Raw genomic sequence first — 19,185 nt, 5'->3', positions numbered from 1 at the left:
AGAAAATTAATTTTTTTAAAAACAAAGAAAATTGAAAAACAAAAAAATTAGAAAAACGGTTGACCCTAAAGGCCGTCCCTGCTGCAACTTCCCGCTAATTTCATATTTAACTGCTTAAAATTGCACTTGATACGTTTTTGAGCACTTTGAGCTCAAAAATATAATTTTCGTGTGATTTTGAGCTATCCGAGCTCAACAATCTGGTAAAAGTTTAATAAAACACTATTTCTTAAATTTTAAAACCGCAATAACTTTTGAATGAATAAACCGATTTTCACGCGGTTGGTGGCATTCGACGCAGTTTTTCAGGCCTCATAAAGAATCTTTAAGTTTTAATCGATAGAAGTAGGAATTTCGATGTAATTTCGAAAAAATATTTTTTTCGGTTTTTTTTCGACAACGATAACTCACGAACGAATCAACCGATTTTGACCGGGCTGGCGGCGATCGACGTAGTTTTTTTATGTTAAGAGCTGATTAGTTTTTGGAATTGATCAGTAGAGCCGTTTAAAAGTAATTCCAAAAAAACCACATTTGAAAAAAATTTTTTTTGTAGTTTTTTTGAGATTTCTAAAAATCTACCGATTCGAATCGGTCCAAATTGGATTCAATTTCTAACAAGGGGAGGATACGACCTTGGGGAAACGGATTTGGATAATCTTTGACGCAGTGATAGTACACCATGTGGGTATACTACCTCTGAAATACTCAAGTGCAATACTCAAAAATGGCTGAGAAAAACGCACTCAAAGTTTACTCAGCACTATAATATATTAATAGGTAAATAATTGATACATTAAATTATTCTTTAATAAAATATTTTTTTATTTTCAACTTCATTTCTATAAATTATCTACGGTGTATATCATGAGATATTTGTAATTCATGAATAATTCTTATAACTCTCATATTCATTATAAGTTTAACTGAAAAATATATACCTGCGCCAGACAATAAGAAGGGTCGAATATGGTATGAGGGTACAATAATTCTTGTCCTCGAGTTATTGTAAACTGTACATCGATTCGAGCTCTGTCGGCCCACCGGAAGAATAGTCATGTTGTTGTCCTTGAACCTATGTTAGTCCCACCACTTTTTCAGAAGCTTGACTATAGCAGTTAGTTTCTGAATTTCGACACGAACAGACGTATTTGTGCAGTGAAATTTACTTTAAAAATTGTTTTATAATTTATAAAATGTCATCAAGCGAAGCCAGTTCTTCTCATGGAGATGAAAACACTCCTGATACATCAGTATATAGTGATTTATCGAAGCAACGGCTAAAAGATGGAGTAGTGTATTATGAAGGTTTACTTCTTGAAAGTGATTTAATTGCAAAAACATCTTCTGACACTCTATCTGAAGATGCTATGTTGATTGGTAGAGAATTATATGATAATACGTTAGATATGTTAAATAAAAAGAAGTTCGTAAGCGATCAAGAATTGATTCATTCTCAAGAAGAATGCCCAGACGGAAATTTTGAAGCAGTAGAAGATAATTCAGTTGATGACTATGTTCCAGATGAAAAAAAAAAAACAAAAAATGATGGATTATATTCCTCTGGAATATAAAACTAAACTTATAAACATAGCAAAAGCTCACCCTTCATGGAAACTAGAGACATTACAAAAAAATGGATGTAGTCATTTGAAGAGAATGGATCATTTGAAAGTATGGGAAAAAGATGTTGAACATGGTGGAACTAAATTTGATAAATATTATGTGATTGATTCTTGGACGTATGACCGCTTCGTCGAGGCAAGACAAAATTATCAACAAGTGACTACACGAAATTTGCAGCAATGGGCTTTAGCTGCAGCCAGCCAGTTTCTTAATCTTCAATTTACAGCGTCCGACCCATGGGTAAAAAAATTTAAACAAAGACACAACATTCGTCAACGCAAAATTACAAAATTTGTAACAGACAAAGAAGTTCACACCATGCCAGAAATTATCGCCTCTGCAGAAATGTTTCGCATTCAAACAAAACAATTGATATCTAACTTCGATAGTGACTTCGTTATTAATACAGATCAAACAGGTATATAAATTTTCTAACGGTAAACTAATTATTTTTTATTCCATTATTAAATTTAATCGAAGTTAATCATTAGATTTTTTAAAATTCATATTTTCAGGATGTCAATACCAATCAATGTTTAATAGGACACTGACGGAAAAAGGAAGCAAAACAGTGTTTGCAAAAGTACAAGACATGACCAAGGTGTCACACTCATATACTGCACAATATAGCATAACATTATCTGGAAAATTACTACCACATGTCTTTATTTGTTTGCAAGAGCCTACAGGTGATTTTGGGCCAAGAATAAAGAAAAACGTATAAGAATATTTAAAAAAATACAAAAATGTTATTGTCACATCATCAAAATCAGGAAAACTGACAACTATTCTCTATAAAAATTTTCTAGAGAAATGTTTAATGCCATATGTTCAAAAAAATAAATTTCTTTTCATTATTGACTCGTGGACAGGACAAGTGAAGCCAGAATTATATGATGAAATATTTCAGGATGATAAAAAAATGCCTACATGCACATTTAAAGTTATACCTCCAAAATGTACTCCGTTAGTTCAACCATGTGATGTCTATTTCTATAGACAAGTGAAAAATTTTATCAAACGATTGCAAAGTACCGCTGAACTTCTAGACAAGAATTATGAAATTCATTCCCGAGAGGATTGCATAAAAATTCATTCAATTATTCATCACCAATTGTCAGCGCCAATATTTCGAGACATGATGGAATATGCCTGGTTCGCCAGCGGGCTTTGTGACACAAGAAATTTTTTTACTAATGTCAATGATGGGTGTTTCTCATTAGACCGTTTAAAAATACCGTGTCATTGTAAAAAAGCAGCATTTATTTGTTGTTCTTGGTGTAGAAAAATTTTTTGTTTTGAATGTTTTTATCATAAGTATCACTCAGGATCATGGAATAATATCTCATAATACGTAATTATAAAATATTGCTTTAATTAATTAAAAAAATGTATAATTTTCCATTTAATTTTCGACTTATTATTTGTTTGTACCACCGCAGATAATTTATAGAAATGAAGTTTAAAATTGAAAAATTTTTTATTAAAGAATAATTTAATGTATCAATTATTTACCTATTAATATATTATAGTGCTGGGTAAACTTTGAGTGCGTTTTTCTCAGCCATTTTTGAGTATTGCACTTTAGTATTTCAGAGGTAGTATACCCACATAGTGTACTACCACTACGTCAAAGATTATCAAAATCGGTTTCCCCAAGGTCGTATCCTCCCCTTGTAAGTTTGGTCAAGCTCTTTCGAATGGTACCAACCGCGATAAAATCGGTCGAGCCGTTCAAAAGTTATGTGAGGTTTACATACGGCCACACACACACACACACATAGACATACAGACACCATCACGGAAATAGTCAGGGAAGCTTCCGAAGACCTCAAAACGTCAAAATCCGTTGAAAACTCGATTTTCGAAAAACAGGGTAAAACCAATAACTTCCTGATTTTTGAAAATTTTCAATTTTCTCAGCACGAAGTTAAAAAAATATAGAATTAAAAGTTAACCAGGTAAGCTTCTCAGAATTGCTTTTTAAAATTTTAATCCTTGCGAAGGTCCAAGTCTATTTTCAAATTACTCTAAACTTCTTCGAGAAATGATAGTTTGCGCCACCTATGAATCCTCTTCATAAAAAAAAACTGATTAAGTGCCATCTTCAGAAATAATAGTAAGTTAAAGAACATTTTCTTGCTTAGCTAAGCTGAAATGTCTGTTTCGACTAATGCCTCAAGCATTGACCGCGATTCCCACATACATACTTAGAATTTGATTGCATTAGTCAAAATACGTGAGAGTAGCAACTTCGGGTTATTTCGGAGACTATCGTGGCTGAACGTACAACATTATGGCTGCAGCACATGCGCAGAGTAAGAAGCGGGAGAGAAGCCGCCCGGCACGAGGTACGCGGCAGCGTGGGTTGCACACAACAGTTGTGCTGGAACACTTGTACTAGTACGACCTTCTGTCGTTGCATTCGTGACAAATCCAATCTAAATAAGTCTATTTGCTTCTTTTGCCAGAATTAATTTCAAATAACTGAATTTAACATCATATTAGTTTATTTCATTATCTTTATAGTAATTTCAATATCTAAATATTAGTGTATCATTAAAATCAACGGAATAATCGTGGGTGACGCCATCGAGGCAGTCAATTGCGTCGTAGTTAATAATTGAATGGCATCGCGGCCATTGTCCATAGCTTTCTTGATTATACGCATTTAAAACATTAACTTAATTTTTATAGCAAATCATTGCTCAGCTAGTTCCCACACTAGCAATTATATTAACTCGTCACTGTACTATTAATTACTCATAGCTAGTTCCCACACTAGCAATTATATTAACTCGTCACTGTACTATTAATTACTCATAGCTAGTTCCCACACTAGCAATTATATTAACTAGTCACTGTACTATTAATTATTCATAGCTAGTTTCCACACTAGCAATTATATTAACTAGTCCCTATACTAGTGATCATTCATAGCTAGTTCCTACACTAGCAGACATACTAACTAGTCCCCGAACTATTAGTATTTATCCATCAACTAGTTCTTACACTAGTAATTCTCATAGCTGGTTCCCACACCAGCAATTTATTACGGCGGTTGAGCTCACCCCTATTGTGTTCTGCACACAATTTTTATACACACATACACACAACTCATTCACATTCATATTGTACATCTTCGAGGAGTTTTTTCCTTCAGCACTTGCTGGGGGTTTTCTCCTCTTTGGGGCAATAAAAATTATCATAATTTATCCCCAAATATCGAGTGTAATCATTTACAAAAAGTCAACCTACCTAACCCAAATTAAATTTAATAAAAACAAACAAGAATTACGGGAACCACTCAAACTGAGTGTTTTCCGACAAAACAATGTCTTTATTAGTTTTAGAATTATTGCATTTGAGACATTATAATCATGTATTAAACCATTTGATAAAACCGTTTTAATCATAAAACTCAGAGTATCGGGAATTGTTTATTTCAATGCCCACCATTTATTAAGCAATAAATAAAAAAAAACAATTGTTTTTCAATTTTCTTTGTTTTTGAAAAAATTAATTTTCTCGATGATTAACATGTTCAACTTTTGGCTCTATACTTTTTTCTTGTTTTTTGAGGATTCTCGGAAATTTTTGGACCGGTACTATGAAAAATGAGACTAAAAAAAATAGAAATCGAAAAAACACCATTCTGAAAATTTCAGGATATTTGTAGAAAATGTCAAAATTTCATATGAAAGAAAGAAAAAAGAAATTAAAAATGGTCATCATCGATAAATTTTGAGTTTTTTCGGAAAATCTAAAAAATAGGTTTGAATAATTTTTTTCGATTTTTTTCCAAAAAGAACATTTAATAAAAAAAATTTTGAAAAAAAAAAACATCTCGATAAGTCAATTTCTGAAAAAGTTATGGCAATTTAAAAATAAAAAAGCGGTTTTAAAAAAGCCAAATCAAAAAGGGTCAGGGTCAAAAGTGGTCGATTTGGCGTGGAATGCCCTATATATTTTTATGCTTAAAGAGCGTCCATAAACCACGTAGCCTTGTCGAGAGGGGGGAGGGATAAGTTTAAATACTACGCTGAGCTACGTAACGGGGAAAGGGGGGGGGGGTAAAAGCAAAGCTACGTAGTTTTTTTTCAAATGAGAACTATTTTGTGAAATAAATTTACAACTGTTTAATAATTTTATTTGAAATACGGATGCTAATTTTTTTTTAAGAAATTATGAATAAAATGTTTGCAAAAAGAATGAACTGTTAATAAATTCATTTTTTTGAGGTAAGTACATTTGTTAACAGCTAAATGATCTCTAGAAATAGTTAACAACTATTCATTAAATTGACGATCCGTATCATTATTTTAGGTCTTACATTTAGTTGATTCAACTATACAGATTCTCACGTTGACAAAACAGATGCCTGTTTTGACGAAACTACACACGGAAAAAAAAATATTGTTAAAATGACTATCCAATCTCTTGTAAATATATGTAGTTTCGTCAAAACAGGCAACTGTTTCATTAACGTGAGGATCTGTATAGTTGAATTAACTAAATGTCACGCTAAAATAATGATATGGATCGTATAGCTGAATTGGCTATACAGCGTATATCTCTAAGAAAAATGACTATACTGCGTATAGTCAGAATAACGATACGTATGCTTATTCTAACAATATTTTTTTCTCCGTGCATATATTTACAAGAGCTATTCTCTGTACGCTTAAGTGAAACAAATGAATCCTTAAATTAGAAAACCGGATCGTTATTTTAAGGATACGTCATTTGAGGATACGTTGGATCGTCATTTTAACAATATTTTTGTTTCCCTGCAGAAAATATTGTGTAAAAAAACACCGTTCCATCGGGTGGGGAGGGGAGAGGGGTCACGAGAAAAGTTACGTTAGGCTACATGAGGGGTGGGGATCTGAGAAGGGCTAAAATATGACCACGTAGTTTATGGACGCTCCCTTATGATATATTTGACCAATCACATCACGAATAAATTGGCTTCACATACATACGGACCGAGCTCGAACTATAGAGGCAGCACTACAGCCGAAAGCCACGTGCCCTGGTGTTAAATTTACACAAAAAAACGGGCAAAAATATTGAAATTGTTAATTAAATAATAATGAAAAATAGGAAAAAATAATTAATTACAGTTTTTAACGGGTAGCATCCGATCGCATTCAAAGCTGAAACGATTGAAATTGTTTAAAAAAAAATTGAACATGGATATTTATGGAATCTAGTTGAAGAAAAAAATTGAAATACCTTAGAAAACATGAGCGCTAGGTTATGTCCCACTCTAGTTGCGCTTCTATCGAGGTTATTTGTTTACCATTTTTCGATCGCGAACTACAGCCAGTCAGAGAAAATCATCGAAATTTCAGTGTTTAATTTATTTTACACTTTCAGTCCAGTGTAATTATATACTCTAAAGTATAACTAAATTATATTGATAAAAATACTGCCAAAAATCTATCCATTTATTAAGATAAAAATTAATAAAAAGTGAAACTCATGTTAAAATTCAAAATTTTTGCCCGTAATTTGTACATTTAAGTTACCAGTTGGTGTGACAGTCTAAAGGCTCGGCCCTATTTCATCTCAATTTTATGTTAAGATTGAATATCTCGACGCGTTCAAAAGTTTATTGAAGGAGAAATAGTGAAAGTATGAAATTTTCAAATTTTTTAAATGTTAAAATGGTCTAATTTCTAAAATAATTAACCAATTGAGCTCATATTTGAACTTTATCTTCGTGATTGTCTATAAAAAAAAATATGTTGATTTTTCCCGAGTAAAAAAGATTTTATATAATTAGATATGATTATATATAATTGTATATCGTCTATATGTAATTGGATATAATTTATATATAATTCTATATAATTATATCCAATTATATAAAATTATTCAAAATCATGAAGGAGAATTATATAAAATTATATATAATTAGATACAATTGTATAGAATTGTATGTAATTAGACACAATTGCATAAAATTATATAAAATTTTATGTGATTTGCCTTCACAACTTTATAAAATTTTATACAATTATACATAATTAGATATAATTGTATAGAATTATATCTAATTAGACACAATTGCATAAAATAATATAAATTTTTATGTGATTCGCCTTTACAACTTTATACAATTGTATACAATTATATATAATTAGATACAATTGTATAGAATTATATCTAATTACACACAATTGCATAAAATTATATAAAATTTTATGTGATTCGCCTTCACAACTTTATACAATTATATATAATTAGATTGAATTGTATAGAATTGTATCTAATTAGATACAATTGCATAAAATTATAAAAAATTTTATGTGATTTGCCTTCAAAACTTTATAAAATTTTATGAAATTGTATAAAATTATATATAATGAGATACATTTATATAGAATTCGACGGAATTCTCTTTTACAATTATAGATAATTTTATATAATCAGATACAATTATATATAATTGTATACAACTTTGTATAATTGTATAGAATTCATGGTCTTGAAAGAAATTTCTGCAATTTTATGTAAGTACAAACGTTTACCATTTTTAATTTCTTTTTTCTTTCTTTCATATGAAACTTTGACATTTTCTACAAATATCCTGAAATTTTCAGAAATGTGTTTTATCGATTTATATTTTTTTTTTTTTCAATTGAGAAAAAAAATTTTTTTTTTAATCTTATTTTTCATAACACCGGTCCAAAAATTTTCGGGAATCCTCAAAAAACAAGAAAAAAGTATAGAACCATAAGTTGAACATGTTAATCATCGAGAAAATTAATTTTTTTAAAAACAAAGGAAATTGAAAAACAACAAAAAATATAGAACTAAACGTTAACCAAGTTAGCTTCTCAGAATTGCTTTTTGAATTTTTAATTCTTGCGAAGGTGCAAGTCTATTTTCAAATTACTCTAAACATCTTCGAGAAATGATAGTTTGCGCCACCTATGAATCCTCTTCATAAAAAAAAAACTAATTAAGGTAGTACCTCCGCGACAATCCAGATCAAAAATTTTGACTCGCTATCCATGTTATACGTATCGACAGAGCTAAGGTTGTAGGTTAAGATTTTTTAACGTTACTGTACTCGTCACTACTATATTCTCTATACATATACACACACACTACGGTTTCAGTGACTAGCGGCTGTTTTTTGTACCCCCTCTCCTAAAAATAATCCTCTAAAAGTGAAATTGATTTTAATTAATCTCGAAAACTACATGGTAAAAAATTTTCATTTTTTTTTTAATTGTTCGAAATATCATATTCTTCAATCTACTAGTTTTTTGATAAAGTCTTGAAATTCTTTCGATGGAAAAAATTAAAAATACTGTCATTTTCCCACGCTTCTCCTATGTTACATGTACAAAAATGTCATTTTCAATTGCAATTATCTCGAGCTTGGTGTGGTAAATCGTCTTCAAATTTTAACAGCATATGTATTATGTATTTAATGACTTATATTCAAAGTTTCGAGGATTTCTTGAAATATTGCTTTCATAACCGTACTACCTTAAGTGCCATCTTCAGAAAAAATATTGTTTAAGAACATTTTCTTGCTTAGCTATAAAATAAATGTCTTTATTAGTTTAAGAATTATTGCATTTGAGATATTATAATTATGTATTAAACTATTTACTAAAACCGTTTTAACCATAAAACTCAGAGTATTGGAGAATTGTTCATTTCAATGCCTACCATTCACTAAGCAATAAATAAAAAAAACAATTGTTTTTCAATTTTCTTTGTTTTTAAAAAAATTAATTTTCTCGATAATTAACATGTTTAACTTTTGGTTCTATACTTTTTTCTTGTTTTTTGAGGATTCTCGAAAATTTATGGACCAGTGTTAAGAAAAATAAGATTATAAAAAAAAATTTTTTTTTTTTAATCGAAAAAAAAAAATATAAATTGAAAAAACACATTTCTGAAAATTTCAGAATATTTGTAGAAAATGTCAAAGTTTCATATGAACGAAAGAAAAAAGAAATTAAAAATGGTAATCATCGAGAAATTCGGAGTTTTTTCGGAAAATCTAAAAAATAAAGATGAAGATAGGTTTGAATAATTTTTTTCCAAAAAGAACATTTAATGTCAAAAATTTTGATAAAAAAAACGTCCCGATAAGTCAATTTCTGAAAAAGTTATGGCAATTTAAAAATAAAAAGCGGTTTTGTTGAAAAATTTATAAATTTTTTTTGGTTGGGTAAAAAAAATTTGAAAAAATTATGAGAGACGTTTCTGATAGGGTAGAAAAGGATGGTAAACATTCAGCCAAATCAAAAGGGGTCAGGGTCAAAAATGGTCGATTTGGCGTGGAATGCCCCATATATTAATACTAATAATGCATAATTTATAAATTTAATAAAAAATTTTGTTCATTACAAATCAATCATGTATACAATCTTCATTACTTATAGTTATTACAAACTCTGAACTTCAAGTAAGTCTAGTAAGTAAACAGGTAGTGAATCAGTCTTCCAAGCGTCAGGTCCCAGGTTCGATTCCTGCCTACGCCAGATATTTTTATTCCTATGTAAATAATTATATATAATTTTATACAATTATATACCATTTCTATCCAATTTTATCAGGCCATTTTTTTATATAATTATAAATAATTGTATCTAATTGTATAAAATCTTTTTTACTCGGGTTATTAGGATCCCTTAAGATTTGTTGACGCTATCATCGTGACGAGCCGCGTTATATATATATATATATATATATATATATATATATATATATATATATATATATATATATATATATATATATATATATTAGTGTTTCAATTTTAGGCAACTTTTTTTTTCAACGAAAAAACAGGCTGAAAACTTGCATGAAGGTGAGAACAGAAGCCTGTTCAAAGCGGAGTTCTTAATATTAATATTTAGAGGTGTCTGTCCCTAATTTTTCATTTCCCATTTAAATAACATAGGAAAAAAAATTCTTTTTTTTTGTTTATTTTTCTAGCTCGGCATACGCACCTCATATAAATAAGTTCATAGCATATTTTTATAGAAAATTCAACGCTCTACAAAAAAGGTTTCATACACTTTTATCATAAAGACAGCCGTTCTAAAGTTATTCAGACGTAAACTTCTAAATATATAAAATTTTGATTATTCAAGTATTAAACTGATACAAATTAATTTATTACTGTCTTAAAAATTATTTTTATGTGTAAAATTGGTTCTGATGCGGTAACATTTTCATGAAGCTGAAAAAAAAATTACTCATGTATCAAATTTTTTTCTTCTTTCGTTGAAAAAAAAAAGTCGCCTAAAATTGAAACACCCTAATATATATATATATATATATATTCCTGAGATATTTTGGTGTGAGACGATGTATTTGATTTTTATAAAATTTTTTAACAGAAGCTTAGTTTGGGCATTTTCGGTGAAAATTCAAAATTTGGCCGGAAGTACCCAATTAAATCTCCTGTTAAAAAATTCTATGGAAATCAAATACATCGTCTCACACCAAAATATCTCAGGAAATGCCCAAACGCAGCCCCTGTTAAAAGCGGAACTCAAAATTCCAATTTTAAAAGGTTCTCCACGGAAGTTACATTTTGGCACACCCTAATATATATCTACTATGCTATACATTTAGGGTGTCCGTTATTTACCAATTTGGTTTTTGACTTTGCAGCGCCCCTAAAATTTTTAGTTCGTGACCTAAAAAAAAATATTAGACCCATATAAGCTCTTAATATTGATATTGAACCGTGCCACAAAGACGATACATTTTCCTTTTAAATAACATGGGGTTTTGGCACGTTTTACAATTAATTTTTTTGTTTCTATGCCAATTCATATATGACAATGGCAAACAAATTGTTTTTTTGTAGAAAATTGAACGTTCTACAAAAACTTTCTCTTAACTTTTTTTGATAAATTTACTTGCTCAAAAGTTATTTAAGCTCAAAGTTAAACTAAAAATAATTTCTTCATTTTTTATTATTTTGAGCGAAAAATTGTCATTGTTTATGTAGAAATTAATTTTTTATTGACAAAAATATCTCATTTCAACTGTATTATAAGTAAAATTAGTGTTAAATATTCCGATAACCAGAAAATTTAATCTACAATCTGAGTTACTCTGAAAATTTTGCAGTGTATTTGATAAAATGTGACAGGATTTATAAATTTTTACTAACAATTTAGATTCATTGTGTTTAAAAAATATTGGTGATTCTATAACAAAGATGTCTATGACTTTATTCGAACAATTTAAGCTCTCAAGTAATTTCCTTAATTCATCTCCTTCACAGTGGCCGATGTTAGATCAACGTCAGTACGTTCTTGTCAGTTTGACTTTCCTTCGTTTTTATTGCTTCAACTACTTTTTATTTTACTTCTAGTGATACAGAATCATCAAAAAAAGTTAGTGAGGCAATTTCGTCTGATAAATACGACTAATCAAGTGATCAAAAATATACAACGTGCTTATCATTATTAAAAAATGTAAATGTAGTAAAGAACGATATTGCTGAAAGAACAGTTGCTTTAGTTGAAGGATTCATTCGGTTTGGTACTAAAGACAAAGATCAAAAAAAGTATTTTTGGAAAATTGTACAGTATCATCGTGAATTATATCCTTCGTGCAATAAATATTATTATATAAATCTAACTAGTTAACAGTGAACAAAGCAATGTATAAATATAATAATTTTAATTAATTTCTGTTTTATTGTAAACTTTTTTTTTTTATTATTTTGAAATAATGTTAAATTCAAAAACTTTTGATGAATAATGATGAAGTATATTGACTTAAATCATTGATAAGTTAAAATGATTAATTTTATTCTATTATTAATTCGTTAATTATTTTTTTCCTCCTATTCGGCCCTCTGTAACTTCGTTTCTGTTGAATTTAGGAAAAAAATAGACACAAACAATTTTGTAGAGAATTAAATTTCCTATGAGGAAATTGAGAGCAAAATTAAAAAAAATTTTAGTCTTGTAGTTATTTTAAAAATAAAAAAAAAAAAAAAGAAATTTTACAATGTTATTTAAATGGGATAGGAGACCACCCCTTGCGCCAGCTCAATTTTGGAGATATTGAGCTCAAAATTTAGGAGAATTTTTTTTTTTTACATTAAAGACACTTTAAAGATATAATTAATTGAAAAAAAAAAAAAGTTATTTTGACACAGTCTAATCAACACTGTAACTAAGCACGTAGATCAAAAACAGTAGTCTAGTCGATAAGCTGAAAATGGTACAAAATAGAGATACTGCTCTTAAAATTATGTGCGATAGCTCATTGGATCCGGAATGACGTCTAGAAAAATGTGCCAAAAGCGTATATTAGCACTTAAAAAATTGCAAAAGTTATAAATAATTAAAGATGAAAAGAAAATGGCATTTCGTTTTTTGTCAATATTTAATAAACTATTGATATTTAAGAAATTTCAAAAAAAGATTCTGAAAGAGGAGGAAATTTCCAATAAAAAACTCCTTTAGGATGCGCGCGTGGCGTCAAAAGCGAGTACGGCACATTAATTAATTTATTTAAGGTATTGAATATTTTTTTTTAAATTTGAAAAAATTATGGTGTGTTCTGAACACTATAATTAATTTATTCCCGTTGGAAATTTTACTTAAAGTTAATTTTTCAACAAGTTAAACAATTGTTAACTAACGAAATTTTCTCGAACTTCCGTCTTAATTGTAAGTGAAAAAAAATGTTTAAATAATGGTCGTAAAAAATTTTCGCTTCGTAGAGCCTTTTTTACATATATACTTAACAAGATCGTGCCATAAAAGTTAAAAAAATATTTGTACTTTGTTTATAACAATTTTTTTACTCAAACAAAAACTTAAAAATCCAAGTAATGTTGTTAAAAAAAATTTTTTTTTTCTAAATCATCATATTATCGTTTTTTTATTAATACAAATTATTTATTGATTTGCAAAAAAAATTTTTCCCGCCATTTGTTGATAAATTTTTTATAAACAAATTGATTAAATCAATATTTTTAAAAAATTTTTTTTCACAACTTTATTACATTACAAATATTATGATTTAAAAAAAAAAATTTTTCCTTAATAACAATTTTTAATTGTTTATAATCGTTTTTTTTATATTTCTATTGTTTAAATAATTAGTTAAGAAATTATTTTTTTTCTAAAAATCATAATTGACAGTCCTCTATAAAGTAACAAAAAAAAAATTTTTTTTTATCAACAATTCTATTGTTTGTTAACTTACCAATTTGTTATAAACAAATTTTCAACTTTTTTTTATTTTTTTTCTAAAACTTCTAAAATTAACAAAAACAACCATATATAACAAAGTATCGAAAAAAATTTTTTTCAATTTTTTATTGTACTTTTAAAAAACACGTGTTACAAAAGTTGCAGCGGCTGCTTCGTTTGTCTACTAAAAAACTAAAATAACTTTTAAACTATTAGAGATACGAAAATAAACATTCTAGTCGATTTTATAAATGGTTAAACTATCTTTTAAATGAATTATTATAAAAAATTTTAGTTATTACTAATTTATTGTTACGCGCATTCTAACGTAGACAAAGAGGTGGCCCATTCCGTTCCACATACAAAAGAACCGAGTACTTCTAAATCTCCCCAAAAAAAAACGAAGAAAACGATGTATTTAACTCCAGATAAATACTATTTTTAAAATTTTGATTATCATTAATATTACTTTTATTATTATTTGTGTAATTCATGCAAATAAAATTCTGTTATTAATCAAAATCAAAAGTTTTTTTAATAATACAATTATATCCTAACATTGCTTGTATAAATTTTTGCTTGTGATAAATGAATAGATAGTAATCGACATTAATTTTTTATGAAATGAAAAAAAATTTAGAAAAAAATGCCAATAATTAATTAAAAAATGACATGACTTATAAATAAATAACTACAACGTTTATATATTTTATTACTTGACAGAATAGCCTTGAAGGTCTGTAACCGTATCTGCATTATTTAAAAAGTTAGGAGTCACGAAAGTTCGAAAAACATCGAAAAAAAATATAAGTTTTTATAAACAAATGCGCGTAACAATAAATTAGTAATAACTAAAATTTTTTTTAATAATTCATTTAAAAGATAGTTTAATCATTTATAAAATCGACTAGAATGTTTATTTTCGTATCTCTAATAGTTTAAAAGTTATTTTAGTTTTTTAGTAGACAAACGAAGCAGCCGCTGCAACTTTTGTAACACGTGTTTTTTAAAAGTACAATAAAAAATTGAAAAAAATTTTTTTCGATACTTTGTTATATATGGTTGTTTTTGTTAATTTTAGAAGTTTTAGAAAAAAAATAAAAAAAAGTTGAATATTTGTTTATAAAAAATTGGTAAGTTAACAAACAATAGAATTGTTGATAAAAAAAAAATTTTTTTTTGTTACTTTATAGAGGACTGTCAATTATGATTTTTAGAAAAAAAATAATTTCTTAACTAATTATTTAAACAATAGAAATATAAAAAAACGATTATAAACAATTAAAAATTGTTATTAAGGAAAAATTTTTTTTTTAAAAATCATAATATTTGTAATGTAATATAGTTGTGAAAAAAAATTTTTTAAAAATATTGATTCAATCAATTTGTTTATAAAAAATTTATCAACAAATGGCGGGAAAAATTTTTTTTGCAAATCAATAAATAATTTGTATTAATAAAAAAACGATAATATGATGATTTAGAAAAAAAAAATTTTTTTTAACAACATTACTTGGATTTTTAAGTTTTTGTTTGAGTAAAAAAATTGTTATAAACAAAGTACAAATATTTTTTTAACTTTTATGGCACGATCTTGTTAAGTATATATGTAAAAAAGGCTCTACGAAGCGAAAATTTTTTACGACCATTATTTAAACATTTTTTTTCACTTACAATTAAGACGGAAGTTCGAGAAAATTTCGTTAGTTAACAATTGTTTAACTTGTTGAAAAATTAACTTTAAGTAAAATTTCCAACGGGAATAAATTAATTATAGTGTTCAGAACACACCATAATTTTTTCAAATTTAAAAAAAAATATTCAATACCTTAAATAAATTAATTAATGTGCCGTACTCGCTTTTGACGCCACGCGCGCATCCTAAAGGAGTTTTTTATTGGAAATTTCCTCCTCTTTCAGAATCTTTTTTTGAAATTTCTTAAATATCAATAGTTTATTAAATATTGACAAAAAACGAAATGCCATTTTCTTTTCATCTTTAATTATTTATAACTTTTGCAATTTTTTAAGTGCTAATATACGCTTTTGGCACATTTTTCTAGACGTCATTCCGGATCCAATGAGCTATCGCACATAATTTTAAGAGCAGTATCTCTATTTTGTACCATTTTCAGCTTATCGACTAGACTACAGTATGTCATTCAAATTGTAGGTGGATATAAAAAGAAATTTCCAAATGTCACGAAAAAATGTTTAATAAAATAAATTGTGTTCATTAATATGTTAAAAATTTATAAATCCTGTCACATTTTTTAAAATAAATTGCAAAATTTTAAGAGTAACTAAGATTGTAGATTAAATTTTCTGGTTATCGGAATATTTAACACTAATTTTACTTATAATACAGTTGAAATGAGATATTTTTTTCAATAAACAATTAATTTTTACATAAATAATGACAATTTTTCGGCCAAAATGAAGAAATTATTTTGAGTGAAACTTTGAGCTTAAATAACTTTTGAGCAAGTAAATTTATCGAAAAAATTTTTGTATTGAAGAAATTTTAAGAATTTCACGAAAAACTAATATTACTGAGATTAATACATGTATTATTACCCTAAAAAATTCTGGAATTCCCTAGTACATAGTTTTTGAGAAATCGTTGATAAACTAGTAAAGTAAACAAATAAAGTCATACGTGGAAGTAAGTCAGCAATAGCCCGTAAGAGAGGCGATACTAGCGAATGAAAAAGACAGCAGTAGCATTAACTATAGGTTGGGAAACAACTACCTTAATAGCCTCAAAAAACAGTTCTGCTTACGGTATACATACTCGGTAGTCTGGCGCACCCGTCCTATACGGGTTTTGAATGGTACTTGGCGCCAGATTCTACCGAATATGTAGATTCTCTATAAAAAGCTCCGATATGTTTTTCTTGTTATCTTAACAAATAAAAATTAGTAAAACGGTTAACCCTATGGGCTCTCTCTGCAACATTCCGCTAATTTTAAATGCAGAGCGCTCTAAAATTTCACCTCTTACGAAGTTTTTGAGCCCTTCAAGTTTATCGTTTAAAAACTTTGAATCTGTTAAGATTACGAGAAAACTTTGTTATAGAGAATTTAATTTTCTACTATAGTATATTGTACCCCTAGGGAAGTAAAGGAAGAAATGTCTCAGATCACAGGTAATTGTTGGCCGAGGCGAAGCCGAGGTCAACAAACATGTGATCTGAGGCTTTCTTATTTACTTCCCGAGGAGTGTATACTATTTTTTTCCCCGACGAAGGCGGAAAGCGGCAACTTCGTTTCGCGCAGCGGGGCTAAAGTTGACGCTTTACGCCCGGAGGGGAAAAAAAAGTATGTAAAGCAAAATTGTGAAAAATTTTTTTCAGAGATTTATGAGAAAAAAACGAAAAAAAATTTTTCATGTTATTTATATGGGAAAATGGAAAATCGTTGGGTGAAGATTTTTACACCTAGACGAAACTTTTGAGATGGTAAGAAAAAAACTTTTTTTTGGACCACCCCACTGATTATAATAATTACGAGAGCCATTTCATAATTAAGCGCGACTGTTCTTAAGACATTTTCAGGAGGCCCCAGACCTGGAGAGAAGTACGTTGTTTTGAAAGATGTACACCAATTTTAAATAAAATTAATAATTAGAAACTTTTGAATGTACGTTTTCGAAACAGACTAAAAAGTAAAAAAATAATTTCTCCATACAAATAATTTAAAACTATCTATAGAGGTTGCTCGAAATATTTGTAATTGTGAATTTTCAATTGAATAATAATAACAGCTCGAGTAAACAACAAATAATTTAAATACGAATCTCAAATTATAAATTCAAATACTATGTACTGAGAAAATTATTTGATGTAACAGACATATGATACATTCAAAACTCCTTTTTGGTTTATTAATTTTATTTGTGTAATATATTAAATTACTCAGTTCAATTAAGGTTGTGAATTTTGATTAAAAACTTTAGAACTGAATAAATATTGATTTTTGTAGCTAGTTTGTATTTTTCAATATGATATTTTACCTCATAGTAGGACTCGGTTGTGGAGCAACCATCTGTCCTCTGTGCGTATATTGAGAAACTGATCCAGCTGCAGGTGATGAAGAATCAGATGATAATCCATTTTCTAATATTGAGGAATTTCCAGTTGAATTGGAATGAGGTAAATATATATTATTTACTCTAGCATCTCTATTGACTCTTGAAATTGACGCAGATTGTCCAATGGCTAAATCTGAATGCGTAGTATTTTGATGTGATTGAGTCCCTCCTACTAAGGAAGTATTATTAATTGTGAATCAACTTAAAATCACATTTAAGACTTATTCTCAAATGCCCCAACAAACGGAAACGGATAGAAACGGAGTCGACTTTCTATCCGTTTCAATCCGAATAAATACTTTTTTTGAAGGCGCTGTTTTTCAATTCGTTTCCGACGGTAACATTTTGACAATTTCAAATATTCAAATACGAATTTTCCAAATATATAAATTCTAAAATATTTATATTGTTACTGTCAGTCCTGGATTAAATGAAAGATAACGAATCTAAAAAAGAAAATTTAGTATAAGCTTTCCGTGTTCGATGAAAATAATTAGTTGGACTTCAGAAAGGTTTTTATTGTTATTATTTATTTAAAAGAATATTTATTTTATTTATAAGTTCCTATTCTTTAGCAAAACTTGAATTTAATAAGCGTTTTATTTATCAATGCAGTAAGAATGTTTTTCTGCTAATTTTAATTTTTTTTTAGTTTCAATTTTTTGAAACTGTCGGAAAATTTTTTTTTTTTTTTTTTTTTTTTTTTCAATTTAACATATTCTAATACCGACATGAAATCTTAGTAAGCTAAAATATTTTATATATTAACCATGGAATTTTTTGGATAATTTAATTTTTTTCAACTAAAAAAATAAAGCACAATAACTATGGAACTTGTTTCAGCTGGATTAAATTTTAATTCAGTCTAAAAGTTCCTATTTTTTTTTATACAAACTCAGGCGTCGTTCTCTAGAATTACTTCCCTAAAAAAAAATATGGATTTTATAATGTTAAAAGTAATAATATATATTTAATATATGAAGATCGGTGTTTTAAATTTAATAAATCAAAGATAGTTAATATTATAAGCCAGCTACCCGATCTAAATTGTTGGGGAATGACTAATTTTTCATTATTAATTGTTCACCATAATATTTTATCGGTATGAAGTCTCAATACCATCAGAGAAAATTTAGGTGACGATAACAATTAAAATTTGTTTAGACAATTATTATTAGAGAAAGATGTAATTTTCTGTCCGCTTTATTTATTAAAGGCTGTCCAAATTATTTTTTCAGTCACTGAAAAAAGTTACAC

The 19,185-nt window shown here is 28.0% G+C and overlaps 2 protein-coding genes across 6 annotated transcripts in view; one reads left to right on the top strand and one right to left on the bottom strand.

Annotated features, from left to right (window-relative positions):
- The window catches only part of LOC123262012 (protein AF-10-like), a 69,122-nt gene that overhangs the window by 8,419 nt on the left and 41,518 nt on the right, over positions 1–19,185 (bottom strand). For 3 of the 4 annotated variants that reach the window (XM_044723979.1, XM_044723983.1, XM_044723980.1), the window contains exon 12: positions 17,851–18,100. In XM_044723979.1, the coding sequence (XP_044579914.1) occupies positions 17,851–18,100 (250 nt within the window). The remainder of the gene's footprint in view (positions 1–17,850; positions 18,101–19,185) is intronic. The other variant, XM_044723981.1, reaches the window with a different exon arrangement.
- LOC123262029 lies at positions 1,594–2,956 on the top strand. Of its 2 annotated transcripts, none has more exons than XM_044724016.1 (2): positions 1,594–2,044; positions 2,118–2,956. In XM_044724016.1, exons 1-2 carry the CDS (start codon positions 1,660–1,662, stop codon positions 2,348–2,350), a joined length of 618 nt encoding a protein of 205 aa, XP_044579951.1. In that variant the 5' UTR covers positions 1,594–1,659; the 3' UTR covers positions 2,351–2,956. The 2 variants fall into 2 exon arrangements, with proteins under 2 accessions (XP_044579951.1, XP_044579952.1); XM_044724017.1 differs by having other exon boundaries at positions 2,142–2,954.

The sequence above is a fragment of the Cotesia glomerata genome, linkage group LG3, assembly GCF_020080835.1.
Source record: "Cotesia glomerata isolate CgM1 linkage group LG3, MPM_Cglom_v2.3, whole genome shotgun sequence".
NCBI classification, from domain to species: Eukaryota; Metazoa; Arthropoda; class Insecta; order Hymenoptera; family Braconidae; genus Cotesia; species Cotesia glomerata.
This window is presented reverse-complemented; position numbering and strand designations above follow the sequence as displayed.